The sequence below is a fragment of the Bidens hawaiensis genome, unplaced genomic scaffold, assembly GCF_021521415.1.
Source record: "Bidens hawaiensis isolate Kalapana, Puna unplaced genomic scaffold, B.hawaiensis_p1.1 tig00009444_1, whole genome shotgun sequence".
NCBI lineage: Eukaryota > Viridiplantae > Streptophyta > Magnoliopsida > Asterales > Asteraceae > Bidens > Bidens hawaiensis.
The window spans coordinates 422,971-450,316 of NW_027491699.1; the positions used below are offsets into that span (position 1 = coordinate 422,971).

Below are 27,346 nucleotides of genomic sequence, written 5' to 3' on the forward strand. Positions count from 1 at the left end.
ATTACCAACAAATTTTAATGAATGTACGAAGTTGATTTTACACGGTTGATTTAAAGTTTCAAATCATAATCCAAACCCTTAAATATTAAATATCACATAAATAGACAAACATCAACAAACGAACTTGGAATGTTTTTTATTATCACCGAAGCTCATTTTTTATGGGGGATTTGATGTGTGAGGAATTGAAGTGTATCGTTTGTGAAAGAAATTAAAATTATGTTAATAGTGATTTGAAAAAAAAAAATCTTATTATAAGTCTTATTTTTGTGATTCATGAAAGTATGATATGATAGTAGTTTGATTCTAACTAATTCAAGTTCAAGATGGATTTAACCATTACGTAAACTATAGCGTGTATATAAATGTATTTACACCTCTTTTTTTATTATTTGAAAGCCTAATATCACATTTCCATTTTACGATTATTATTAAATAAATAATTTATTAAAACGTTAAGGGTATGTTTGGCAAAACTAGCTGGTAGCTGTAGCTGGAAGCTGCTAGCTGGTGGCTAGAAGCTGATGCCTGGAAACTGTAGCTGGAAGCTGGTAGCTGTAGCTTTTTAGATATATTTAGATGTTTGGCAGGGTAGCTGGAGCTTTTAATAAAATGTATAAAATTACTAAAATGGGCATAACTATAAACAAAAATAGTAAATGTATTTATTTTGGAATGTTATTTCAGTAAATTAATATACTAAAAGCTTGTAGCTCTTTCTAAACGCTACTAGTAGAAGCTTTAAGCTTTAAGCTTTTTCTCCTGACCTAAAAACTTCCAGCTCCTTGAACCAAACAAGGTTTTTAATTGAGTATGAGCTTTTTCTTAAAAGCTTGAAGCTTGTAGCTCCTAAAAGCTTCTAAAAGCTTCATGCCAAACATACTCTAAAGCTCCGCAAGCTCTTACTTTTGGGCTGCGGTCCACAAAGTTGTGGACGAAGCATTAAGCAGCTACGGGCTGGGCCTGGGGCTGTATTGTCTTGGGCAACCCTTAATTTCGGTAGCCTGTTAAGTTGTACACTACAATACCCATATAGTATAAAAGATATCATTGTAAGGTAAATATTTCATTTAAAATATGACTACTTGAAATTTCCCTTTTGAATTCAAACTTTGAGAAACTATGTTTTGATCTGTGCACTCAACTCCTCAGCCGTCACATTTTTCTTTATCATGTACTCATGGTAGTGTGATGGTTAAGCAAATAGTAAGATCATACAAGAGCATTCTGGTAGATAATTTTTTATTTCTATCCTTCAAATTATATTAAAAATCATTATATAATTACACATTCCTTCTTCTTTTCAATTAAATAATGTATTTTTTATACTTTATTCATTATATTTTTCCTTCACTAATAACTTTCAAAAAAACATTAAAAAAATATAGAAAGTTATGAATGCTCTAAATAGTTGTTTCTCTTATAATATAATAACCAACTTTTAAAAGTGTTGGAGGTTACTTAACTTTTATTTGATGTTTTAATTACATGTATTTTACCAAAACCTTTTTTTAGATTAATAAAAGAAATAACATAAATCAAATGAGAGCGTCGATTTATGTTACGGTTACAACTTCTATTCGTCCAAACCCTAGCATCGTTGAGCCCTACCATCCCTTCTCTTCATCCCTTTGCGATATGCGAGTCAAGAATACATCGATTGATGTCGAATCAAGAATCGTATTAACTAGTGTATATATACCACATTAGAGTGACCATTGTCGGAACTGAGACTTTTTGAGAGGTGGATTTAGCGTTTGAGGCTAACAGAGTGATGAAATGAGAAATAGGGGCTAGATGTCGACGAGAACAAGCGGCATGTGGCCAGCGTAATCGTCGCCGAGTGATCAGCTCCTCCATGTGATGGTAATGGTAGGTGTATATCGTCGTATGAGTCGGATGAGTAGTCATTGGTTCTATGGCACCTATTAGGGTTTTGTTTCAACGATTATTTTTTTATTTAGTATTTAGGTTTTAATTAGGGATTTTTTATTGTCATCCATTTTTAAGTTAATATTTAATGAAAAAAACTTGTATAAAAAGCCATGTATGATAACCTGTCCTTCATGGCAAATATCTAGAAATAGAATTGAAAGAAACTTCAATGACATGACTAGAACAAAACATTATATTATGAATTATCTAATTAAATAATTTTAAAACATGATTATTATTTTACAAAGTTATACGAAAACACACACTATAAAAATGATTTTTCCTAAAATCGTTTATCCTCTCTAGTTAAATTAAATCTTATATGTATGTTAACTACTACACTATATAATATTGCATCATATTACTTATATTAAATGTTTTTTAACATATCACATCAAATTAAATCATATTAAATCATATTGTCATATCACTTTACATTAATTTGATTTATTATAACAAACCATTAATTCTGTTTAATGTATGTATGAATTATTACCCATTATATTTTATATATAAAGTACAATAACATAAACAACACACATGAAACACCTAAAATTAGAGATGAACTCATAAACCAACATTTCTAATTTGACACAAACTCTTAAAAGTTTTAGTTAATATAAAGCACAAAAAAGAAGTAACATGTTTAACAACACACATGGGTGATGGGACACCTAATTTGTTTTTGTGTATGTGGATATGCTTGAACTATCCTACCACCAAAAAAATGTGACTATATCTTTACTAACCTTAAAGATAAATAATAAAATACTAATGGGGAAGGAACCATGAATAATTTTTTTAATATCATATTCTTTAATAATAAAAAAACAAATGTTCTTTTAGAAAGTAGTCCTATTATATGTTTGATTCCATTTGTGGGTTAAAACTTAAAAATATAAAATCCACTCTCATTTCTTCACCAGGGTTTATATGTTCAGTTCCATGCCTTCTTCTTCTTATTATTAACGACTACACTCAAACTTCTTCTCTAAAACAAACAAACAGAAATGAAGTACGTGTTGGTCACCGGAGGCGTGGTTAGTGGCCTCGGCAAAGGCGTAACCGCCAGTAGCATTGGCGTTGTTCTTAAGGCATGCGGCCTTCGTGTCACTTCAATTAAAATCGGTTCGTATCGTATCATATCATTTAAATTAAATTATTATTAAATCATTTGTTGATTTATGTTTTAAGTTTGATCAGTTTTTGAAATGATAACCGTTTATGACAAGTTAATAACCGTTTTGAACCACAACAGTAGTGTGAGGTTTGATGATTATGCCATGGTGATTGATCTCTGTTGTTTACTTTAACTTTAGATTCTCTAAAAGCGGTAGGCGCCGATTAATCGCCAGTCCCCATCCCACTGTTTAATTTTGGGCTAACTGTGTCCGGCCCAAATCAGAATTAATCGGCTTTTTCTGACGAGGTTCTGGCCAAAATCAGCGAGATTCCGGCCAATTTACGGCGAAAATGTGTTTGTGTATGTGTAAAACTGAAACATACTTATAAAATGTGTGCGTGTATATAACAAACTGAAAATTATACATTAAAGTACGATTCGATTAATCCTGATTAATTGCTAGTCCCCACCCCACTGTCCGACTAGGGACTAGCGATCTTTACAACGCTGTCTATATGTGAACCTAATTTTTAGATTGCATAACAATTTTTGTTATTTCAAATAAGGGGCTTTGCATGGATCTAATATTGTATTCGTTCTATTTGGTGTTTGCAGATCCATATTTGAACACGGATGCTGGTACCATGTCTCCGTTTGAACACGGAGAGGTTTTTGTTCTTGATGATGGTGGAGAGGTATAATAGTGTAAATTATTTCACCGGTTTTAAAAACTTTATGTATGTAATTTGTGTATATGATATTAATAGGTCGATCTGGATCTCGGTAACTATGAACGGTTCTTAGATGTGAGACTTACTAGGGATAACAACATAACAACTGGAAAGATCTATCAGGTGCCAAAATTGATGTTTCATGACTGGTGTAATTATATGTTTAATTTGTTTATTAACGGGACTTGTTTTCATCTTATCAGTCGGTTCTTGAGAAGGAGCGAAAAGGGGATTACCTTGGAAAGACGGTCCAGGTGGTCCCGCATATAACAGATGCGATTAAGGATTGGATCGAGTCGGTTTCTGCTATCCCGGTTGATGGCAAAGAGGGGCCTGCAGATGTTTGTGTGATAGAATTAGGAGGAACAGTTGGTAATACTTGTTTTTAAACGTAACTTAATTTATGAAATCTTCTTAAAGTTTATAAGTTGTTTATAATGTTTTTAATCATTGTTAGGTGACATTGAGTCTATGCCGTTTATAGAGGCTTTGCGACAGTTATTTTTCTCAAAAGGACCAGATAATTTCTGCCTGATTCATGTTAGCCTTGTACCTGTACTTGGTGTTGTTGGGGAACAGGTAATACATGACGGTTTCTGAGTTCGATTTAGATTAATTTATATGTATGGAAAAGTTAAAATGTTATGTTATTATGATTAGACATTAGTTAAGACTTAACACATGTGTTCAATTGATGCTTGTTTCTTTTTTGTTTCAGAAAACAAAACCTACACAACATAGTGTTCGAGAACTGCGAGCGTTAGGCCTAACACCTCACTTTTTAGCTTGTCGGTCTGCTCAGGTTGACTGTTTTGACTCACTTTGACCAACATGTTTACCTATCACGCGTGTTTCATATAACCATATTTAATACAACTTATAACTTACATAAAAACCTCTCATTTTGCCTTGCAGCCATTATTGGAAAATACAAAGCAGAAACTCTCACAATTCTGCCATGTGCCTGTAAGTTGATGTTTTCACCGTTTTGTAATATTTTTATCAAACTATCGACTAATCGATTATATTTGTTTTCTTATGTTGTTTCATGATTTGTTTTGTAAACAGGGTGCTAACATTCTCAATATACATGATGTTCCAAACATATGGCACGTGCCTCTTTTACTTCGTGTATGTAAACTTAATAACACCTTTTTATATTTCTTTGATATCTTTTGCATCATTTATAAATTTTTAATAACTTTGTTGTAGAACCAAAATGCTCACGAGGCTATCCTAAAACAGCTAGCACTAGTTAGGTGAGCTTTCTATATGTACTTATTTTCACTGCATGTTAAAAGTGAAAATATTATGATTCTGATAGTATTGTGTTTTTCAGTGTAGCCAAACCTCCAAATTTACAAGAGTGGCCTACCAGGGCTGAAACTTTTGACAGTCTTACCAATTCTGTTAGTTTTTATAATTTTAATTTGTCCCAGTCATTCTCTTCTTTTAATGTTTATTTTAGTGTCTGATATAATATTATTCTTTACAGGTCAAGATTGCAATGGTGGGAAAATATGTTGGTCTAACTGACTCTTATTTGTCTGTTATTAAGGTATGACTGGTGTATTTTAACTCCATGTGTATTTGTTTTGATTTATTATATAATCACATGGTTTGAGTACATCATATCACTATCAGGCTTGTGAAAGACCCGAACAAACACGAATTGAAGATTTTCGAGTTCGTTCTTTAAGAATGTTCGTTTATGTTTGTTCGTTAATAGGATAAACAAATAGTTCATGAACATAGATAAACAAACATAATTGAGCTAACAACAATTAAAAGTAAACATGAAAATTAATCTGTTTGGCTAGAAAAATAATAACTAAACTAAATTGTAACCGGAAATATTATAATTTGATAAAATAGACTGAGTTGTAAATGTAATAGGCCTAAATTTATAAATGAATATATAAGCGAACGAACTTAAACAAATGTAAACTACCAAAGATAAACAAATAAATATGAACAAACATAAAAGAATGTTCACATACATAAATGAACAACGTGACATGTGTTCATGTTCGTTTGTTTAACCAAATGACAAAAAAACATTGCTCATATTCATTTGTTTATTAAATAAACAAACATAAACGATCTTCCCGCTGAACATTTCACTGAACATGCGGTTCGTTTACAGTCCTAATCAGTAATCACTATTAACAATCATTCCAGTCTCAAAGGTGTGACCTTTGCATTGTTCATGAAAAATGCAACCCTTTCCTTAAAAGTAAGATTTACAAATTTACCGGTTTACCCTTCAACTGTGGACTTCATATTGCAGGCTCTTCTTCATGCCTGCATTGCATGCTCATTAAAACCATCAATTGAATGGATTGCAGCTTCTGATCTTGAAGATGAAAGTGCCAAATCGGTATGACACCCACTATTATTTATCCAATTATAATTCAAATATTTACTTTTTAACTATTTTTTAATTTTGCAGACACCAGCAGCTCATTCAAAGGCCTGGGAGACACTAAGGGTATATTTTCATATATCTGCGTGACTGTTTAAAATAATGTCCCAATATGAGTTGTTATTATTAATTGTGAAACTAAATATTAATACTTCCAGAATTCAGCATGCGTTTTGGTTCCTGGTGGATTTGGTGACCGTGGTGTGAATGGGATGATATTTGCTGCTAAATATGCCCGAGAAAATAAAGTGCCATATCTTGGAATTTGTTTAGGCATGCAGATATCTGTTATTGAGATCTCTAGATCGGTATGTCACTTTATTAATAGTCGATAATTATCAATTTTAATAATATTGTTTATTCCTGATATAAACAAATTTGTTCAGATCTTGGGCTGGAAAGGGGCAAACAGTACTGAATTTGATGAGCACGCACCAAATCCTGTTGTGATATTCATGCCAGAGGTATTTATATATTCTGCTTCATGTATTTATTTTAAAACAACCTTTAGTTTTGAAACTATGTACTTAATTTTTTCTTTTACATTTATATTCAGGGTTCAAGAACACACATGGGGAACACAATGAGACTCGGTTCTAGAAGAACTTTACTGCAGACTGCTGACTGTATCACTGCAAAACTGTATGAAATTTAAAACTCAACTATTTAATTGCATGAAGTCATATAACATCTTGTAATCACATAATTTATCATGTTTGTTTTCTTGGCAGGTATCACAATCCAGAGTATGTGGATGAGCGACATCGTCATCGATACGAGGTTTATAAAGGAATCTGGTTAACAAAATAAAGTTAAAATAAAATAAGACGTTTGATAAGTTTTCGATTGTGATGTAGGTGAATCCTGAGGTTGTCGGAGATTTGGAGAAGACCGGTTTAAGATTTGTGGGGAAGGATGAAAGTGGTCAACGAATGGAGGTTTGTTTATAATTAACCCTTGACCTTTACCTATATAAAATTATAGTTAACAATTATTACTATTATTGGAATGCAGATTTTAGAGCTTCAAAACCATCCATTTTATGTGGGAGCGCAGTTTCATCCTGAATATAAATCGGGTCCTGGAAGGCCTTCGGCACTATTTTTAGGTATCTGCAGTCGGTTATGAAGTTTGTTTTACAATTACATTTTGTGTGAAACTGAAAGTAACTGTATCTGTGTACAGGTCTTATATTAGCAGCAACGGGGCAGTTGGAAGCGTATGTTAAGTCGCATCAGAATGGATCTGTTTAGTTACCTCCAAGACCTCGTGTTTTAGTTGATGATTAGTGAACAAGGTTATGAAAATTAGGGAGTCTTTTAACTTTAGGTGCAGTAAGTGGAACCTGAATAGATGCTTTATGTGGAATTTGAATGTTAGTGTTGGAAAATGCATGGTACTTTGTGTTTTTGTTTTGATATAATTTCTATATTGTTATTACAACACACCTATAACCGAGTCATTTGTTAGCTTGTTTAAAAACAATGTTTTGACATACGATTAGAATGAAACACACGTCGTCAAAGCAAGAGAGGATGGAAATCCGAGGCTGAATGAAGTGGTAACCGGGCCTGACTCGATTCCCATCGATATGGCGTCCCAAGTTACAACCTCGTTAGTTGCCGGAACTTCATTGGATGTTCGTATGAGTTCCAATTCTATGGCTACCTGTTTCATTTTCGGCCTTTTTCTCCCATCCAAGTTCAAGCATCGAATCCCAAGCTCTGCAAAACGCTTGATTTGATCTTCCCCAGCCTCTATCTTTACCCGATGATCAATGATCTCCAACAACCGATTCTCCTCCATTGCCGACAAAAAATATGTTGCCAAACTACATTTTTCACCATCGTCAACTGATGTAATTGGTTTTCGTCCGGTTAATAGCTCTACAAGAACCACTCCAAAGCTGTAAACATCACTCTTGTCAGTCAACTGGCCTGACTGAAAGTATTCCGGATCTAAATATCCGAATGTGCCTTGTACTTTTGTGGTGAGATGAGTTTGATCATCACTAATTGTTCTTGAAGTCCCAAAATCTGCAATTTTGGCTCTATATTTTTCATCCAAGAGTATATTTTTAGACTTAATATCTCGATGATATACCGGCATTCCAGCAGAAGAATGAAGGTACGAAAGTGCCCCACTGATTTCTTTAGCGATTCGTAGACGGATTTCCCATGTTAGAGGGAAATAATCACTTTGATCATCATGAATATAATCATAAAGAGTTCCATTGGGGATGAACTCATAAACCAATAAAGGTACCTCTGTCTCCAAGCAACAACCATGTAACTTAACCACATTTTATGGTTAATTTGTGATAAAATAACAACCTCGTTGATAAAATGTTCGGTTTCTTTATGATATTTGATTTTTGACTTCTTGATGGCCACGATCTTTCCATCGGTCAACATTCCTTTGTACACGGTTCCTTGCCCCCCTTGACCCAAGATTCGGTTCTCATTGAAGTAATCGGTAGCTTTCTCGAGTTCTTTTGAGGTGAAGAGTTTAGTTTTCTCGATGTTACTGTTTTCACCTGATGATATCTGTTGTTTCAACAGTAAACTGCCGTTTCTTTTGAAGTAAACATCCTTGAGAATATCTTTCTTCCTCCTCTTCATCACTTTATACACCCACCATGCAACAAATAGTAACAGCAAAACTCCCAAACCACTAAAACATCCTACATTTTTACCACAGAAGATCAGTCTGCATTATATACATAAAGAAGCGAAACGCATATGTGTGTGTGGGTTTTATGGGCGAGGGTACGTATTTGCATCTATTTACGAACACAAGTTTTTGGCGGCCATAACAACACCATGTAAATTGGGATAACAACACCTTACTTTCCCTACCCAAAATATCATTCTAGACTCGCATTGACAAATAAACATTACCGTGTAAATCTATTAGCCGTATACCAACACCCAGTGACAGATCTAGAAGAAAAATTCAGGGGTATCCAAAAAGAACTTTTTGGACCTAAGGGTATCATAATATTTGCTCATGTTTATCCGATACGTGAGCCATAGAATAAAAAATGTTGCACAAATTTTGCAATGCCCTATGAAAGTTGAGGGGTATCCCAGGCACCCCCGTAATACCCCTAGTTCCGCCCCTGCCAACATTGTTTTAGAAAGACAATTTATTTGTAATGTATATGGTCATACCTATTAGTATTGTCTTAATTTTATTGTTTTCTTGAATTTTCAAGCATGAATTTCCTCAGAGTAAGTACCCATTTGGGCACGAACATTAGTAACTTCCCGGCGTGTTTGTACAGTAAAATTCACAATCGTTTGTTGAAGAGCTGGCACATTCATTGACGTCTGAAAAACCAAATTGGAACATAAGTTAGTAATATACATGTTTCTACAAAAAGAAGGTATATTGGTTTATATTAGTCCCAACTATCTCCTTTTGGTCGTTGTTGGTCCCAACTAATGAATTGGCTGCTGACGGTCCAAACTTTTAACGTATTTGTTTCAAACGGTTCGCGACTAACAGAATCCTAACAACGTTAGTTGCATGTCACCGGAAAAAAACGTTTTTGGTTTGAAAAATCAATTTTTTTTTCAATTAAACACCACCCGAACATCGCCACCACCACCAATTGACTCACCACCAGCCGTTTTCTAGGATGGTTCTAGGGTTCCGGCGACCTCAATAATTAGGGTTTTCACAAGAAAAAAGGTTCCTAAAGGTCCGATACAAAGTTACAAAGATGTTAGGGACAAAAATATTGAGTTTTCCGGGAAAAATGTGAGCTTTCCGGCCAAAAACGTTTTTCCGCGATCTGCAACTAACGGCGTTAGGATTCTGTTAGTCGCAGACCGTTGGGAACAAATACGTTAAAAGTTGGGACCGTCAGCAACCAATTTGTTAGTTGGGACCGACAATGACCAAAAGACAATAGTTTGGATTAATAAAAACCAATACACCCCAAAAAGAATATGAATGTTCAAGAGGCTCTAATGTAAATAATAAAAGCTTGTGATACATGTTATTAGAGATTTACCTTGACAACCGCCTCGCAGGTATGGGTTTCCTTGATACCCTTGGAAACAAGAGCATAAACTTCGATTCTAACAAAAAGCGCTATTATCACAAACAGTCGTATTACTCATCGAAACCAACGTTTCAAATGCATCGCAGTCACCAGATAATCTCCAATCTAGCACCGCAGGAACACTGGGCATGTTTTGCACCTCATATATGTTTGTCAAGTTAGCAAACCAATCAACATCCACCATAAAAGCATACTTGCACCCTCTTTGATCATCTCTAGACTCTATGCTACCTAAAGAAGCATTAATAAACTTAAGTGAAGGCGGTATGTTTGTCTGGCAACACAAGATACCGAAGCAGGTATTATCCGGTTCAGTAATATTGCAAAGCGATATGCAGCCTCCAATTACGGTTGTCAGTCGGCTGATTAACGCAAGATTGTTGCAACCGATGGCTGTGAATCTAGTGGAGGTAGACGAGTATGTGAACGGTGTATTGGTGAAGTTCACATCCAGATGGTCTGTCCTACCGGAACAGTTATACGTTAGCAACGGATTATTGACATGCGCTGTGCCTTCTAATGAGATTTCCAATACCTCAAGATTGTTGTTGGTGATGAAGGGTCTTGGAGGGTTGAAACTTGTGTTGCAAGTAATGGAAAAGGTATCATGTGCTGAACAGTTGGGTGTGATTCCAAATGGGTATGGGATCATGACACTGCCACATCTTTCTTGGCATCCAGGCAAAGGTTGCGACGATGTTTCAGTTAAACAACAGGCTTTGAAGATGAACAATAGTAATAAGTTTCTAGTAAACATCTCAAGAACATAAACAATAATTGGATAGATGTTGTGTACTTGTGTTCTTGATCTTAAATCTGTTCTTGAATAATCAAAGGTTGCAGGGGTTGATCTGTTGTTCTAAGTGTTTGGCATTTCATGCTAATTTCAATTTTTTGACTTGTTCAACATTAGTACTAAATAGACTAACAATTTGGATATATTGAGAAGAATTCTATTTTCTAAACAAATTTCCAGAATAAGCTACACAAACACACTATTAGAGAATATTATAGAATATGTTATTAGAGTTTTAATATCACAGTGTTATCATAATTAGAAGATTGTATTTGATTATGTTTCATTGTATTTATCTCATTGTACTCGTATACAGTTGATAAATAATACATTACATCTTACGGGTTTTCATTATTCTATACACACGACGACAAGTCATTACAAGACATTTAGGGCCTTGTGCATATTTATTCCTGATATACATTGGTGGGTCTTACCATGTGTTTGTGAGTCGCTTATGTTACATAAAGCCATATCAGGTCATAACAACTAATATTACATGTTCACATCTTACAAAAAAAATATTGCATTAATTTCTAGATATTACAAATACAAATTGCATTCACATTTCGGGATGCTTCACAATTCACATAAACCACGTTACAATTCAATCTCTAACAAACAAATTACATTTCAGAAATTACACATAAACTACATTACAATTGCATATCTTACAAATAAACCACATTACAATTCCTCATTAAAAAGAGTTACATCTACACGACTCATCTGGCTCGATGGCTAGACGTGGACAACACGAAAAAAAGAACCATCTTTAGACGTGTGCCCACGTGTGCCTAAGGTAGACTCGCGCAACACACAAAAAACATTCAAATAAACTACATTTACATGTGTGTCCATGGCAGACAATGCACGCACGGGAAACCAACTTCGATGTCAGTTTGCCTTTAATCGCAAGAGTGGAGTGATCCAACAGGCTTATCACTTCGATACCTCGCAAAGCTAGCTAGCCTGATGTTATTCTTTTGGTGTTATGTTGCCTTTGAAGCTTAAGCTGCTCATAAAAGTTGTCTATAAACTCTTGAGCCCTAAGATCGATTTCCATTTCATGTTCCTCACATGTTTCCTCATCATCATCATATTCTTCGCCATTTCCGATCAAGAAACTATTTCTTGCTTCATAACACGAGTACCGATCACTCTCATCATCAAAATCAAACATATCCTTACAATCAACATGCGGATTAATACAAGGAATGTGAGGCAACCGAAACCTCATGGAGTTGGGCCTATGCATCCTAACATGAATAATAGGCGTCGCATCAAACGATAGCTGCCGGTCACCATACTGTAATGCACCATTGCCCTTTTCGGATTGACCAAGAGCCTTGAGATAATGAGACAAGTCTAGCATAAACCTTTTCTTGATCACTCCACCTTTTCTAGCCCATAACAAGGCTAACCGTAATATCCGCCACGCTCTTCGGCTCATATCCGATCTTGATCTGGTTTTCATGTCTTTTGTTGGAAGATATATAGAAGTTGGTAGTGGCTGTTTTTAAGGAGATGAGTGGCTGTATTGATGATGGGTTAATGAAAAAGGGGTTCAATATATATATAGTTAAGATAGCTTATATTATTATTATTATTTAAAAATGTGAATATAATATGATACGCGTTTATTTGAAATGTGTAGGAAAGTGGGAGAAAACGATAAGTGAAGAGAGTGTGGGACCTAGGAGCTTGTCGGGTATACGGCTATTTGTTTTTGAATGGTTCAACAACAATGTAAGGTGGAATTTGTGAGTTTATATTTAGTTACTCATTATTATTTTTATGAATTGTTCAACGAATGCAAGGTGAAATCTCTGAGCTTAGATTTAATTTTAACTCACTTTCGAGTTAAATCGTTAAACAAGTTTAGCACAACAGGCCAACTTTATGTTAAACTGCTAACCACATTTAACAAAACAGGTCATGTTTGAGTCGTCATCTTGTATATTTGTTCAGTTACCCCTATAATTATGTGTGGGGAGTTTGCAAATTATAGGGTGAGGTTATGAGTGATTGTGAGTGTAAATTATAGGGTGGAGAGAGAAATGTAATGATTTTTTGTAAATTTGGGGAAACATTTGGGGAACAATGTTTGCCCCTATTTATTTTTTAATATTTGTTGGATTGGTTGTGAGTAGAGGAGAGAGAAAACTGTAATGATAAAAGTATAAAAAATATTATTTAATTAAACAGAAGAGAGAAATGTAGTGTTTTTTAGTGTAATTATAGAGAGAGAGATGGGGGATGGGATGAGAATGCTCTTACGTGGAATTATTAAAATCTAGTTTATCTAATAATAATAGTAATAATAATTAAGTGATTTATGAAGGTGATAAAAATGTAAATTCGCTCTTTAAAAGCCTAATAATGCCACCTTAAAAACCTTGAAAATAAAGGTGAAAAATTTGGAATTCAAGGTAGGAGAGATGTTAGATATTGTTGTTTAGTGCAGAAAACCACGTGAAACCAGTCAGGAAAAAGCATTCTGCAGGCGAATATTGCAACTACTATTTCTTTGTTCAATATGCAACAAAAGTTAACCAACTTGGTACCACACTATTTGTAGAAAGTATCGTATTACCTTATATTTTGTCCTCTCTTTGTTTATATCTACACTGTGCAAGCATTAGACACGCGAATGAGCCGGTTAAGGTTAACGGATCAAAACATGTATTAGTTTTATACAAACTAACGTTTACAGTAAGATCACACTCAAGAACTTGTTTGTTAAATATGATTAAAATTGATATTCAAGTAACCCTTTTTTTTAACAAAAGGATTTAGTATTTTGTATTAAAGATACATTCTTGGATAACTTAAAACCCACTTCCTATTCCCGCTAGATTTTTTATTTTTTTTTTAAATGACAAATGTTACTCGTAAAATATTTTATCGCAATAATTCTATTACATGCCCATGTTTGAACCTGATACCTCCCCTCTAAGAGGCACGTGCCTCTATCAAGCGGACTAGGCCCACAATTGTCGCGACCTCTTAGATGAGCGTTTATGAGGACTGTACATTTGTGGAACGTTTGTAACAATAACATAACACAAATTTGTTTATGTGGTTGTATATTGCAAGCCTTACAGGAATCTTTTGAGATATTTATTGGGTTAATCTTATTTTCAGTCAAAATTTGAGTTTTCTTTTTGTTAGTTGTCAAAATACTAGTAAATCTATTTTTGTTGTGTTTCTTTGGATGCAAATTTTAATTGTTTAGCATATTTATATATCACCTATGTAATTGTAATTCTGATCACCTCCAGAGTAATAAGATTGTCTCACTAGTTACAGTTGTTGATATAGGCCGGTTTAGACAAGTCCACGTAAATCTCTTGTCTCTTGAAGTTTTGTTTGTGTTCGTGTATCTCTTTTTTTCTATTTGCACTTTTCGTTAACCTTGTTGCCTTCAACAGCCTTCCGTTGTTGGTCAACACCAATCAACAATTGTCCGATCAACGTTAGGTTGGTAAAGTAGAAATTATCTACAGCAGCAGTGCTACTGAAATTTCATTTTTCTCTTTTCTTTGGACACCCGTGATACTCACCTTGTCCTTAACTATATTTGATCTATTGCATCAATCAATAATGTATAATTACTTGCCCACAACGAGTTAATACTTCACATAAGGTCACTCATCCTGAAATATCTCTTGCTTAAGCATGCTTACCTATGAATTAATACTCGCATTAACAACATCCAAAATATGTTGATGTATTACTTAGGGCTCGGGGTGGCCCAGCCCCCCCCCCCCTTTCGCACATTAGTGTAAATGTATCCGCTTTTGGCCGAAAAATTTTATTCTTGGTGTAAATTTAACTGTTTTCGGCCAAAAATTTGAGCCCGGCACCCCCTCGTTTGTGAAATTTTTAAAAAAATTTTGAGTCCAGCCCTCTCGTCGTCTTAGTCCAAGCTTCACCAATCTTAGGATTAAGTATCTTATTTAACCATGTTTAATTGCGGAATTATCCTCCCATCCACAACCAATACAACTAAAATGTGCTGATGGTATTTGACCTTAGTCATTCTTATGATCCAACATTTCTTTTGTAGACGTATGAAATGAGATTTATGTATAGGTTGAGTGAGATTAGCAATGTGATCATACAAATACGTCCTCGATTTACAAATGTAGTATAAAAAACCCATAGGACAGTGAACAAGAAGAAACTATTGCTTTCGTTCCACACATGTTCTAACTCTACCCATCTAACACACCATTTTGGTTCATGCCAATGGCGAGTTTGCTTGTGCTTGGATACATCTGACCAGTTAGACTCAAAATACAACCGAAATCAACCTATAGGTCATGTATGCAAACAAAATTTTATAGCTTCATGAATGAAGATGGCCTAATTAGTTTAATATGCTGGTATGGAGGAACAATAAAAAAAACTTCAAAAGAAACATGCAAAAGAAAGTGTGATGATGGTGGCAACGGATACAATGGTGGTAGCAATCGAAGATGGTGTTTTATGGCGCTACAGGTGCAAGCGCAACGATGCCAGTGAAAGAGGTAGTAATTATAATGGTGGTGGTGTATAGTTGGTGGACACAAACAATAATCCTAACACACTAAGTTTACAAAGAAATTAAAAAAATTGTCTTCAACATATATTATTGATTTGAACTATTATCACCAAAATTTGGTATACACAAATCATAACCAAAACCCTAAATCCATTCTACTTACCAAAACAATACACTCAAGTAGCAGGGTTGTAGTAATCGGAAGTCGCTAGTTGAACGGTGGGATAGGGACTAACAACTTATCAAAAGATTAATCGGGTCTTAGTCGAAATTTTTTTACAATCATGCACTATCAAAATCCAAGCATTCAAACCAATTAATAATTAATCAACTAATTCAACAAAACAAAAGCACAACAACAAAACACACCATTACCATTACCGATACCAATACAAATCAAATCCCATGAATGAAATCGGAGCACTTGGATTTAATCCAACGAATGCCATTCCTAAAGGAAGCCTTAACACGACCTTCAATGGTGTACACTTTATACTTAGCAATCCTCTTCTTCCGCTTACTCTCCGGATCACTAAACCCTCCCCACGGCTTCGACGACGACGTGGACGTCCTCGCCGGAGGATAATCAACTCCGGCGGCGTATATTTGGTTACCACCCTTGCCGCTAACAATCTCCAGGCGGCGGTCGATCTGGTAGTGGAAATTGGGTGGTGGTGGGTGATTGTAGGCTCCGTCCATATGGAATTAAAATTAATTAAGGATTTGGATCCCTAAAAAATGATAATAATAAGAGGCATTTGGTTATGTAAAGATTCTTTGGGAGTGTACTCGATGATGAGTATATATTTTTTAATTCCTGGATTTATTCAACCCGGATTTGGGGCAGGCACGTAGTAGTATGTTAATAAATTGGATATGGCTCAGTGGTAGAGCACTCACTTTACCAGTGAGAGGTAGGGGTTTCAAACCTCATTACCACCAATTTATATGGGAGATATGAGGGGGTTAGAGTCCTGATCTCACCCGGTTTTACCCGCTCCTCGCTGTCGTGCCATTTGTCGGGCGTGGGGGTCGGGTTTTATCTGGTGAATTCCTCAATAGGTGGACCGCTAGGAGCTCCGTCCGTCCGGAATAGTGGCCGGATCGGGCTACCTTTAGCCAATGGGGCCGCGTACAGAGTACCCGGCGTTACTTAGTTGGTCGTTCAAAAAAAAAAGTAGTAGTATGTTAAATTATTTATTAATTAATTTATGATGTATTGTGTTAGGAGAATGACATCGGATTCCCGTCTATCTTGGCCCCTGCCCCAAATTTATTCTTGTTTTTCTCGATTATTTGAAACATTAACGGATTACTGGTTCATCTGATATTATTTATTTTACCTGATATTATTTATTTTACCATTAGATCAAGCGTAGTGGAGCTTCTTCGGAGGCTTCTGGCCTATAACGCCGGGGGCTCACCGCCCTTGGCGTTTTGGGTTATTTTTTAGGCGTTTTGTATATAACGCTGGTGGAATGCTGTAACATCCTGAATATTATAATGATAAATAAAGAAAGTTACGTTTAGTGATTTCGCGTTATTAATTAAGTAATATCGAGTAAAGAACGGATCATGGACTTAGATTAATTAAGGTGGGTTAAATGGGAATGGGCCTTAGGTCCATGGGCTTTAAGGGATATAAATATCCCCTAAACCAACCTAAAACCCTAAACCCTCATTCATTTCCATCTTATTCTCTACACACTCAAAACACACACACACCCTACACCACCATAAACCTTACGACCGAGAGGGAAGAGGGAAAACGAGATCGAGCGAACATCCGTTTGTGGTAGATCTTTGCTATACGAGCCATACACAAAGATCTAGAGTCCATAAGCAAGCTAACCGATACCGAAAGGTAAGCCGTTTTACTTTAAAGTTTACGTTTTTAGTAACGTTTAACCTTGAAACTTAGAACGGGTATAGATCGGATACAAATGAAACGTAAAGTTGTGAACTTGATGCTAAAACGAACTCGTTAGACCTGCAAACATGTGCGGCTTGTGTAAAATGAACCCTAGATCTAGTAGTAAACGTTTAAGCCTTAAAGATTCATGCTTTATGCTGTTACGTGTTAAGTGTTATCCGAAAATGAACATAAGAATGTTTACGGGTTTGGTTAAACTCGCATTCAAGGCTTTCGTGATGAAACGATGATGATTATGGGGTTTGGGGACGAACAGTTGGGCGCAGCTGGATAACTTCGCCTAAGGCCAAGTTCGCTGTCAAGGTTAACTTCGCCTAAGGCCAAGTTCGCCAAGCCTAACTTCGCATGGCTTAAAGTTCGCCATCAGCTAAGTTCGCCCTATATGTTCGCTTCCTAGTTAACTTCGCTGGATACATAAGTTCGCTGCTATATAACTTCGCCCAAAGCTAAGTTCGCTTAAGGTTTAACTTCGCCTAAAGTTAAGTTCGCTTAGAAAATAAATTAAAAACCTAATGGAAAATGTGTTAAGACAGTTAATGTAAATAAAATTTTTCCAAGCTGACCTGGCAGCTAGACCCCAGCCAGGGGCTCTGCCCCTTGGACCCTGCTAGGGGCTGCCGCCCCTAGACCCTGCTGCCAGGGGCGCTGCCCCCGGACTCCCGTTCGTTGTGGGTTATATAAAGATAGAAATACAACATGAGTAGTAGTAGTAGTTAATTGATACATGTAAATATTATACAGTTAGCCGTGCACAGCTCAAGAAGGGAATAACGATTAACGGAGAGCGTAACAGGATTCAGGTGAGTTTCTAGCCCCACTTCTGTGTTATGTTTTCGGGGCTGTGTGCATACTCGATATGTTTGTTAATACACTTATCCTAAGTGATAAGTGTATGCCTTATATGAATGATGTGAAATGTATGAATGATTGCTTGTTAGTACGTGAACGATATTCGGATATTGCACGTACTGTCAGGTTGTAGTGTTACGTATAAGGTAAGTATAATGTATTTGCTTATATGTATAAATGCGATAAAGTTAACAAACGAAGGAAAGGCATGGTTATATGGTAACGAAGAGGGACCAGACCCTAATAATATCTGTGATGTTAGGGACCAGACCCTAATAATATCTGTGATGTTAGGGACCAGACCCTAATAATATCTGTGATGTTAGGGACCAGACCCTTATAATATCTGTGATGTTAGGGACCAGACCCTTATAATATCTGTGAGGTTATAGGGCGAAAGACTCTTTAAAACGTATGATTATGTATGTAAAAAAAGTATGAAGGTAAGAATGAAAGTATATGCATTTATGTGTGTATGAAAGAAAGTTAAGAGGTTAAGTATGAAATGTAAGAAGGTATTGTATGATTATGTGATTAACTAGAACTCACTCAGCGTAGCTGACTTTTAGTGTGCACGCAGGTGAGTAGAATGAGGCAGGTAGCTTGAGGAGGACACATGACAGAGTTGGACGAAGCTGGCATCTGAAGATTTTGCTATGATGTTTTATTTTAAAAGACTATGTTTTGTTTTTAAATGACTATGAATGCTCGATAAGACAAGAATTATGGTTATGGAATGTAATGGTTTGAATGTTTTTAATGTTCCGCGAATGTTTTAATTAACTCTGATATTTAGAACTGCGTTTATGAGTAAATCCAACACGAAAGTAGGGCTACCGGTAACGGGGCCTTACAAATGCACGAGAATTAAAATAAATAAATAAACAAAGTTATGGAGGCTTTATGACTACACTATGTTTTTTGTAAAAAATCATAACTCTGACTGGGCGTTACGTGACGCATAACGCCCAGGGGAGGGGCTTTATGACTACACATGGTCTTAGATCATTCTCAGCATATTCCCTATATTTGTGTGAGAGGGTTTTGTAAATTATATGGTATGGTTACGAGTGGTTGTGAGTAGAGGAAAGAGAAAATGTTATATGGGAAAGTTAAATTTGGGGTTTCACTATTCATACCGTATAATATTTTAATATATTCTAAAAGTGGGTGTGAGTGAAAGAGAGAAAAGATAATGATAAAGGTATAAAAGTATTATTTAATTAAACAGGAGAGAGAAAATACAATAACTTTTAGTGTAATTTTATGATATATATTGATATATGGTAGGGAATGGGCTTAGAATGCTCTTATGAGGTTATCCGTGAGAAAATCCATTGATCGAACTTTAATTTAAGACATTCTCTTAATTAAATTAAGTCTTTAAGTGTCTCATCTTAACCACTTGACTTATGAATGATTGTTTAAAATGTATTCTTCTTAACACAAATAATAGAAACAAAACAAATATGAAGACTTGTGAAATTGTATTTATCAATTATTATTGGTGATATTCGTGTTCTAGTGATAGGAGACTTGAGTTTTTTAAGTAGAGACTCAAGTTCAATTTCCATTTGTGTGACTTTGGTAGATTAAGACAATGAAATATTTGAGATATTCCTTGTGCAAGGTTGTAAATTCGAATCCCGAGCCCACTTGGGTTTTAGTCCCACCGTGGGTTGCACAAGAGAGTTCTGCTCTTATGGTAGCACAACGACTATCAAGTGGCAGCCAGCGGTATGGTTTTCCGGGGGAACGGCCAAGCCTAACTCTGAAGCCAGTATGAACCCGGTTAAAACTACATCGTCTGTTCATAGTAGGGTTGCCCTACTGGAGCTCTTCAATTTAGGAAGTGTGGTGACCTAAACACAATAAAATCACCATTCCAAAAAACAATTTATTATTCGTGATGCATCAGGATGAGCGGCCGACCATACATAGTTATAGAAGAGAACATGTGAACAGGTTTATAAATTAGAACTGGATTTTATGTCAAGTCGAACTATTACGAAGCCAGTTTGGTGTAACTGGCCACGGTTTCAAGCCACCGTGGGTTTGATTTTGGTTGAGAACTACTTTATCGAACCCGGTTAAAACCGAATAAAAAACTTGCTTTAGAAGCGAACTGGTCCTTTCCACTTGGAAACTGGGTTCAATAGTATCTCGGTTCGTGCAAACTAGTTTTGGCTATTTATTATCAACATTGTTAGTTACGTACAAACCGGATTTAAGCAATAGCAGTTCAAGCCCAAGAAATTTATTCCTTTATGAACCCACAAGACCCTAGCCCAGCCCAAGATGCAAGGTAGGTCAAAGTATCAAAATCTAATGTAATACTTCAATAATAAAGAAAAAAAATTTATTTGAAGAATTCTAAATTTCAACATTTTGATATTGGTTTGTCTAATATTTTAGGTGTAAGTAATTTGATCGTGAAACAAGAAAATTGGTAGCATGTTAGCCTTATGGGTCGGATTTGCGCATTGTGATCGCGTAGTAGTTTTCGTAACATCTGTTGAGAAACTCTGATTTCTCTACATAAATAGTATTAATATTATTATTATTGTTATTATTATTATTTGTATTATTATTATTATTATTATTACTACTATTAAATTCTGATTTCCTTTGTATTGCTTCATACATATGTACTTTAGAGCTGGGGGTCTCTTTGGAAGCCATCTCTTTATCCATGTGGATAGAGGTATGGTGTGCCTACATCCCACCCTTCCCAGACCCTACTTATAGCTATGCTATTGGTGAGATTTCACTTGGTATGATTGATTGATATATTGATATGTTGAGAAACTCTACTTTTTGTAAAAGTTATATACAATCAACCACAATTCTGGAGTGTATAGCTTGTTAGAACCTTATATAAGTCTACTTGGTCCAGTTTTTAACATAATTAAAAACTAAATTGTGACTAGAGTTGGATAATGCACAAATTTAAAGAAGTGGGTAGGTGTAATGAGAAACTAAGTCATTAAATTGACTAAATTGACTTATAGTGGGTTTTTTACTTTTTATATAGCATGTTTTGAATGTCGATAATTGGTTAAAGTGGATTAATAACAGTAGACAACTTTTTTTAATAATAATTAAAGTATTAAATTGTTTGATTATGATTTGTAAAGGATTTTTATATAACTTTTTGTTTTGAATGTCGATAATTGGTTAAAGCGGATTATAATAACAGTAGACAATTTTTAGTAATAATTAAAGTGTTTGATTATGATTTGTAAAGTAAATGAAAGTTTAAGTCTAGCAGGCTTGAATTTTGTGAATTGATTATTAATCTTATTAATCATTGGTCAACAATAATTTTAAAATGGTTAATACTTATATATACAAGTTGTGGAAGTGAAAAGAAATAGATCACTTATTTTGAGGTATTAAAATGACAAACGTGTCAAACATGTTTGAGTTATATGATTTGCTATAGCTGATTCAAAAGTAACTTGATTTTAATTATGTGATTAAACTGAGAGATTACTACATGTGTTTTAGTGATCAATTCGGTGAACATCGATCTTATGACCAAGGCTGGAGAGTATCATACTAAGCATCATGTGTTACGGCTTGGTCCTGAAGGTGGGGGCGGTTTTTCCACTCCTACTGCTATACCAACGGATCACTTTTTATCCCGTTTCTCCACCTTGCTCGTCAGACTTCCTTCTTTGTTGGTTTAACAATTTGGTGAATGACATCGCCAAGCATATCATGATTCCATCTCTCTATGTCATCTCACCCATCCTGCATCACCTCCGAATGGATTATGCATTGCAATCAAATCTTTAAATTGAAACGGATGTTAACTGTATGTAACTAAACACACAATTAGTATATCCATAGGCAAAAGTTCACCCACACTCGGGGTCGCAAACAGCGCTTGTGGCACGGGCCTCATAGGCTAAACTTACCGTCAGAAGGGTCACTATGGTAAAACATCTGGCTTATGCACGACAACATGTCACGAATGTGATTTAAACTCGCACCCTTTTCTAGAGAAAGTCACCGTGATACCGCCAGTCAGGCGCTAGACCATGCTTCTTTGGTTAACACAAAGTAAATGAATTTGGAATGCTGAATGACCAATAGGAATAAATGGGATGATTAAATTCTCAAGTGGACGAAATTGTGATGTTAATCCTTAAGATGAAATGGGATATTTAAAATCGTAAGTTGAACCATTGGGACGTATAAGATGATTAAAATGTACTTGTGGATGATAGTGGAAGAATTGGGATGTTTAAATCTTAAATGGTTATTGTAGCAACTTAGATTTCCTAAATTGTTATTATAACATATAATTCGTCGGTTCGGAACCCTTTTTCCCCATGTTGATGTGCGGGCATAAAATCAATCATGTAAAATGAGTGCGCAATTATTTTAAATTCTAAACCCAAGAACATTCTGACCGCATCATGACTGCAAGATAAGTTGCTACAACAAAAAACAAACCATCGTCGCAACCTAAACAAACCAATCTCAAAAGGTGGCATCACAAATGTTGCACAAACAAACAAGGTGTGGGATAGTAGGATATTGCAAAATTCCTTGCTTGTTAACATTTTGCACCTGCCTTTTAAACCGGACCACATTACCCTTTGCTCCAAATCCTGACGTGCAACAAAATGTTTGACCACTTCACAAATATATTGTTCACTTCACTTTTCTTGAACATTCTCTACAACAGAAATGATCTTTTTAACCTTTTCTTTTGAATTACAAGAATCTCACGTGTAAATCTATCCTTTCGATGTCATGTCCAAGGTCAATCATCGACCGCCTTAAGAGCCTTAACACTGTAACCCACTGATCATGGAAACCGAATAAAATCCGTTAACCCTTGCCTCCTATCGAGTTCAAACCCGGGATTAAAAACCCTGATCCGTCCCTTTACTTAGATATATTTCGAACCGACCCAAATAAAAATTTATATTTGTGTCTCTACTTAAGGAGGATAGACTCCTACCACTAGTCCTAGTTTAACTACTCAGCATTTTAGGAACTTACTCATTTTATATATTCATTCATTAATAATTTGTCTTATAAAAATTCTTCACGGATAAGACCATATGTTTAATCCAATTTAGTAATCTTTATTGATCCTTGAAAGTTCTGGACACATCAACCAAGTTCCCTTCAACATGACACCACTTCACCTTTTCTGCCACGTCAACCCTAAATCTAGACACCTCCCGAAACTCCCTGCCACGTGTCCACTCCTCTTTCTCCTACCTGTTTTCTTAAACCTCAAAAGCCTACAAATACTCACAACAAAACCACCATTTTCCGCACAACAAAACATGGCTTCGAAATCTTTAGCAAGAGATCATGAAGTTCCAGACGAAGAAGACTCAAGAATTGACCCGGGTGAATCCGAAGACCCGAAACCAGATAAAACCAATATCCCCACAAAAGAAAACAATCATTACATGCATCCCAAATCACCACAATCAAACCTATCATCTTCTAAGCTACAAACACCCGGTATCAACACACCAATCGATCCACACGTCCAACAGAAGCGTAGGAAATCAACGAAACCCGACGATTTAACATGTGCGGGGCTAGACGGGTCTCCGTGGCCCGAGGAAGAGACCGCGAGCCGAGAAGAGCAACAAGAGGATGATAAGGAGTTTTTTAAGGGGCATAAGGCGTCCCGTTGTCGAAGATTGAGGTCGGTGATACGAGAAAGCCGCTTGCTAAAGTGATGGAAGGGACATCGGATGGGTATTTTGGTGGTGAGAAAGTGATGTCGTGGAGACCCGAGCAGCTAGATACGGCGGAGGAGGCGTTATTGAGGGCGATGCGGATGTTTCGAGAGGCTGCGGCTAGGGGAGTACCGGAGTATCCGCATTCGAGGAGGTTGAGAGAGTTGAGGGGAGAGGATTGGTGATGGCAGGAGGTTTAGTAGTTTGTTTTGATGCTGCTTACTTGATCTCCATACTTAATTATAGTCTTGTTATTAACTATAGTCAAATAATGATTATGTACCGGGCTGTAAATTTGATTTACTATGTTTTCCTCTTAAGTGATACGAACCTAATCTTTAATGGTCCAAACAAAATAGATAGAAATCAGGTTAGACACAGAATTTTGGAGGAGAATTAAATAGATAGAACCAGATTAGAAATCATAAAACTTTCGAAGATAAGAAAATCATAAAATCATAGATTTTTGAAAGAGATCTTGGTTGTTAAATCATTTTCATTCAATTCATAATCTTAACACATTAGAACTCTTGGCTTATATAGCTAAGATATATAACCGATCCACTATTTAATAAACTACCCAATACAAAGATACTAAGCTGATAATTATCAAACTACCCACTACAAATATACTAAGCATAAAAGAAAATAGAAAAGTTGCATAGCATTGAGTTGCAGCTATGGAAACTTGGGTGTGGTGCGAGATCGTGGCACACAACACTCAGCCATAAAATTAAAGAGTGGCATACAGCACTAAGCCATAAAATTAAAGAGTAGAGGATTTTAAAGTTATATATTAAGCTGTTAATTAGGTGATTTTTGTTTACTTATAAGATGAAATAAGAAAATCATGTGAGTTACGAGTTCGATCAAGCTGCTATTAAAATATTTGGTACCTCATGGGGCACCTCTTTAAACTTTAAAGCTCTTCTCCTTGAGGGGGGGGGTCCTATGTTGCACGGGAACCGGGCACGGGTACGGGAGACGATAAAACTCAAAAATAGTAGATTTTATCAAAAATCTTCCCGGGCACGGGTACGGGAGACGATAAAACTCAAAAATAGTAGATTTTATCAAAAATAGTGGATCGGTTAGTGGTAAGCTCATAAGTTACTATTGATAATAAAACTCAAAAATAGTGGATCGGTTAGTGGTAAGCTCATAAGTTACTATTGATAATTTGAAAATAAATGTGTCTGATAATCAGTATGTGTTAAGAGCATCTTCAGTGGCAGCTGATGTCCTTGTTTCAAACAGTCACTTTAGCATGATACATCAGACTTCAAACCAACATTCAAACACTTTTATTTATCCTCTAGTGAGCGTTATATTCTTCGTTTCAAACCGCCAGCTCATCATCCAATTCATCTACTTTTTCCTTTATTTAATCTATATCAATTTTTGTTTTATATAAACATGTTGTACCTAATAAAATAAAAGGCGAGACTCATATATATATATATATATCATACTTAATTATTATTATCTTATATATTAACTAAAACAATAAAACACACAAAAATTAATTAAAGAACAATTATTACTAAATAAAAGTATATCTTCATAATAAATTTAGAACTTTAGAAAAAGCACCTAAGATAAAAGTTAAATAGAAAAAAAAAACACGTAAACACGTAATATACGTTTACTCTTGCTCCTTAATTGACCAAAAGTTTAGGAAACCAATACGGGATGGAAAACCAATGTGTCTAAAGTGTATAATAAAGTCGGTACTCAATTCTTTGCCCCTTTATTACTTCTCAATTTTCCAGGCGCCTTTACAAGTTATCAAGAGCCTGGAAAGGATTCGTAGGACGTTTTTTTGGGTGGTAACATCGATGCGGATAAATTGAGTTGGATTGCTTGGGAAAACGTTATTGCCCCAACGGAGTATGGCGGAGAAGGTCTTGGTTCACTTAGAGACGCTAATCTTAGTCTCCTTTCAAAATGGCGGTGGAGGTTCAAAGTTGACGACTCCGGTATGTGGCGGAAGGTTATTTGGGCAGTTCATGGGGGATCTAGAGCCTGGAATAATATTCCAGCAAAGGTGTCTATTAGCGGTCCGTGGAAACAAATCGCTGCTGTCCCAGGGATCCTCGAGAGCTTAAATGTCGATACCCGTCTTTGGTTCAAAGGGAGAGTTGGGTGCGGCTCTAGTATAATGTTCTGGTTGGATTATTGGATTGGTGATGAATTATTATCCACATCGTTCCCTGCCTTATTCGCACTGGAAAGAAACCAGCGCTGCACTGTCGCAGACCGGGTCTGGATGGGCCCTGCGGGTGTGGGCTTTTCGTGGAACTGGAAGCGGGTTGGGTTGTCCGATGATGACGCTGCTGAATTGAGTGAAATGTTGGTTTTTCTAGGGGATGTGACGCTGAATGAGTCAAAGGATAGATGGGTTTTCACTCCTAATGGGTTGTGCGGCTTCTCTGTAGGTACAGTCAAATTACTGATCTCCGAAATTAGACAGTACCAGCTGCAGTCACGTTTCGTATGGTCTAGATGGGTTCCAAAAAAGGTTTGCGTAGTGGCGTGGCGAGCGAACCTCGATCGACTTCCTACGGCGGCTGCACTACAAAGGCGAAGTATACCTATTGTGAAATCTGTGTAACTTCTGTCATTTGCAAATGGAATGTACTGAACATGTCTTCACGGGCTGTCCGTTTGTTTCTGAAGTGTGGCAACAGGTTTGGAGGTGGTGCAATATACAGGCTCAAGTTATTTTCCATGTCAGTGACTTGTTGGGGATTCATAAGTCAGCCATGTCAGGACAACGACAAAGAGAGACTTTGTACGCGGTGGTTTTAACTACCTTCTGGAGCGTTTGGCGGGCCAGAAACGAGGTTGTTTTCAATCACAAAGAGCCTTCGGTTCAGGCGATCGTAGAAGAGGTAAAGGTTATGAGCTTCTTGTGGATTCGAAATCGGGCGACTATGGGAAACATGATATGGGAAGCTTGGCGGAGATTCGACACGTGCAAGATGGACAGATCGGGTGTACGGCCTTAGTGCAGGTTTTCTGTTTTGTATTGCCTCTTTGTGGGGCTGTTCGTTGATGTTTGTATATGTACTCGGTTGATGTCTTCTCGGTTGTATAATCTTGTTTGCTAGCGTCTTGCTAGTATGTAGAGAATAAAAGTTTGATTGGCCGTTCAAAAAAAAAGCTTCTTTAGAGTTTAGTAATTTATAAATCCAAGAAAATGGTTAAAAG

At 36.1% G+C, this 27,346-nt stretch overlaps 3 protein-coding genes and 1 pseudogene across 3 annotated transcripts; 2 read left to right on the top strand and 2 right to left on the bottom strand.

Moving 5' to 3' along the window:
- The first annotated feature begins 2,896 nt into the window (after positions 1 to 2,896).
- Positions 2,897 to 7,659, top strand: LOC143532405 (uncharacterized). The gene is made up of 20 exons (XM_077027466.1): positions 2,897 to 3,063; positions 3,674 to 3,753; positions 3,826 to 3,912; positions 3,993 to 4,161; positions 4,247 to 4,368; positions 4,508 to 4,591; positions 4,705 to 4,755; positions 4,858 to 4,920; positions 5,002 to 5,048; positions 5,129 to 5,198; positions 5,285 to 5,347; positions 6,080 to 6,169; positions 6,242 to 6,280; positions 6,373 to 6,522; positions 6,601 to 6,678; positions 6,771 to 6,856; positions 6,946 to 6,994; positions 7,072 to 7,152; positions 7,229 to 7,322; positions 7,400 to 7,659. Exons 1-20 carry the CDS (start codon positions 2,946 to 2,948, stop codon positions 7,465 to 7,467), a joined length of 1,689 nt encoding a protein of 562 aa, XP_076883581.1. The 5' UTR covers positions 2,897 to 2,945; the 3' UTR covers positions 7,468 to 7,659.
- Positions 7,398 to 12,559, bottom strand: LOC143532360 (wall-associated receptor kinase-like 3; annotated as a pseudogene).
- Positions 12,560 to 16,027: 3,468 nt separating this feature from the next.
- On the bottom strand, positions 16,028 to 16,330 carry LOC143532361 (uncharacterized). The gene has a single exon (XM_077027428.1). The coding sequence runs from the start codon at positions 16,328 to 16,330 to the stop codon at positions 16,028 to 16,030; it is 303 nt and encodes a 100-aa protein (XP_076883543.1).
- A 10,433-nt stretch (positions 16,331 to 26,763) lies between these two features.
- On the top strand, positions 26,764 to 27,144 carry LOC143532362 (uncharacterized). Its single transcript, XM_077027429.1, has one exon. It carries the CDS (start codon positions 26,764 to 26,766, stop codon positions 27,142 to 27,144), a length of 381 nt encoding a protein of 126 aa, XP_076883544.1.
- The last annotated feature ends 202 nt before the right edge of the window (positions 27,145 to 27,346 follow it).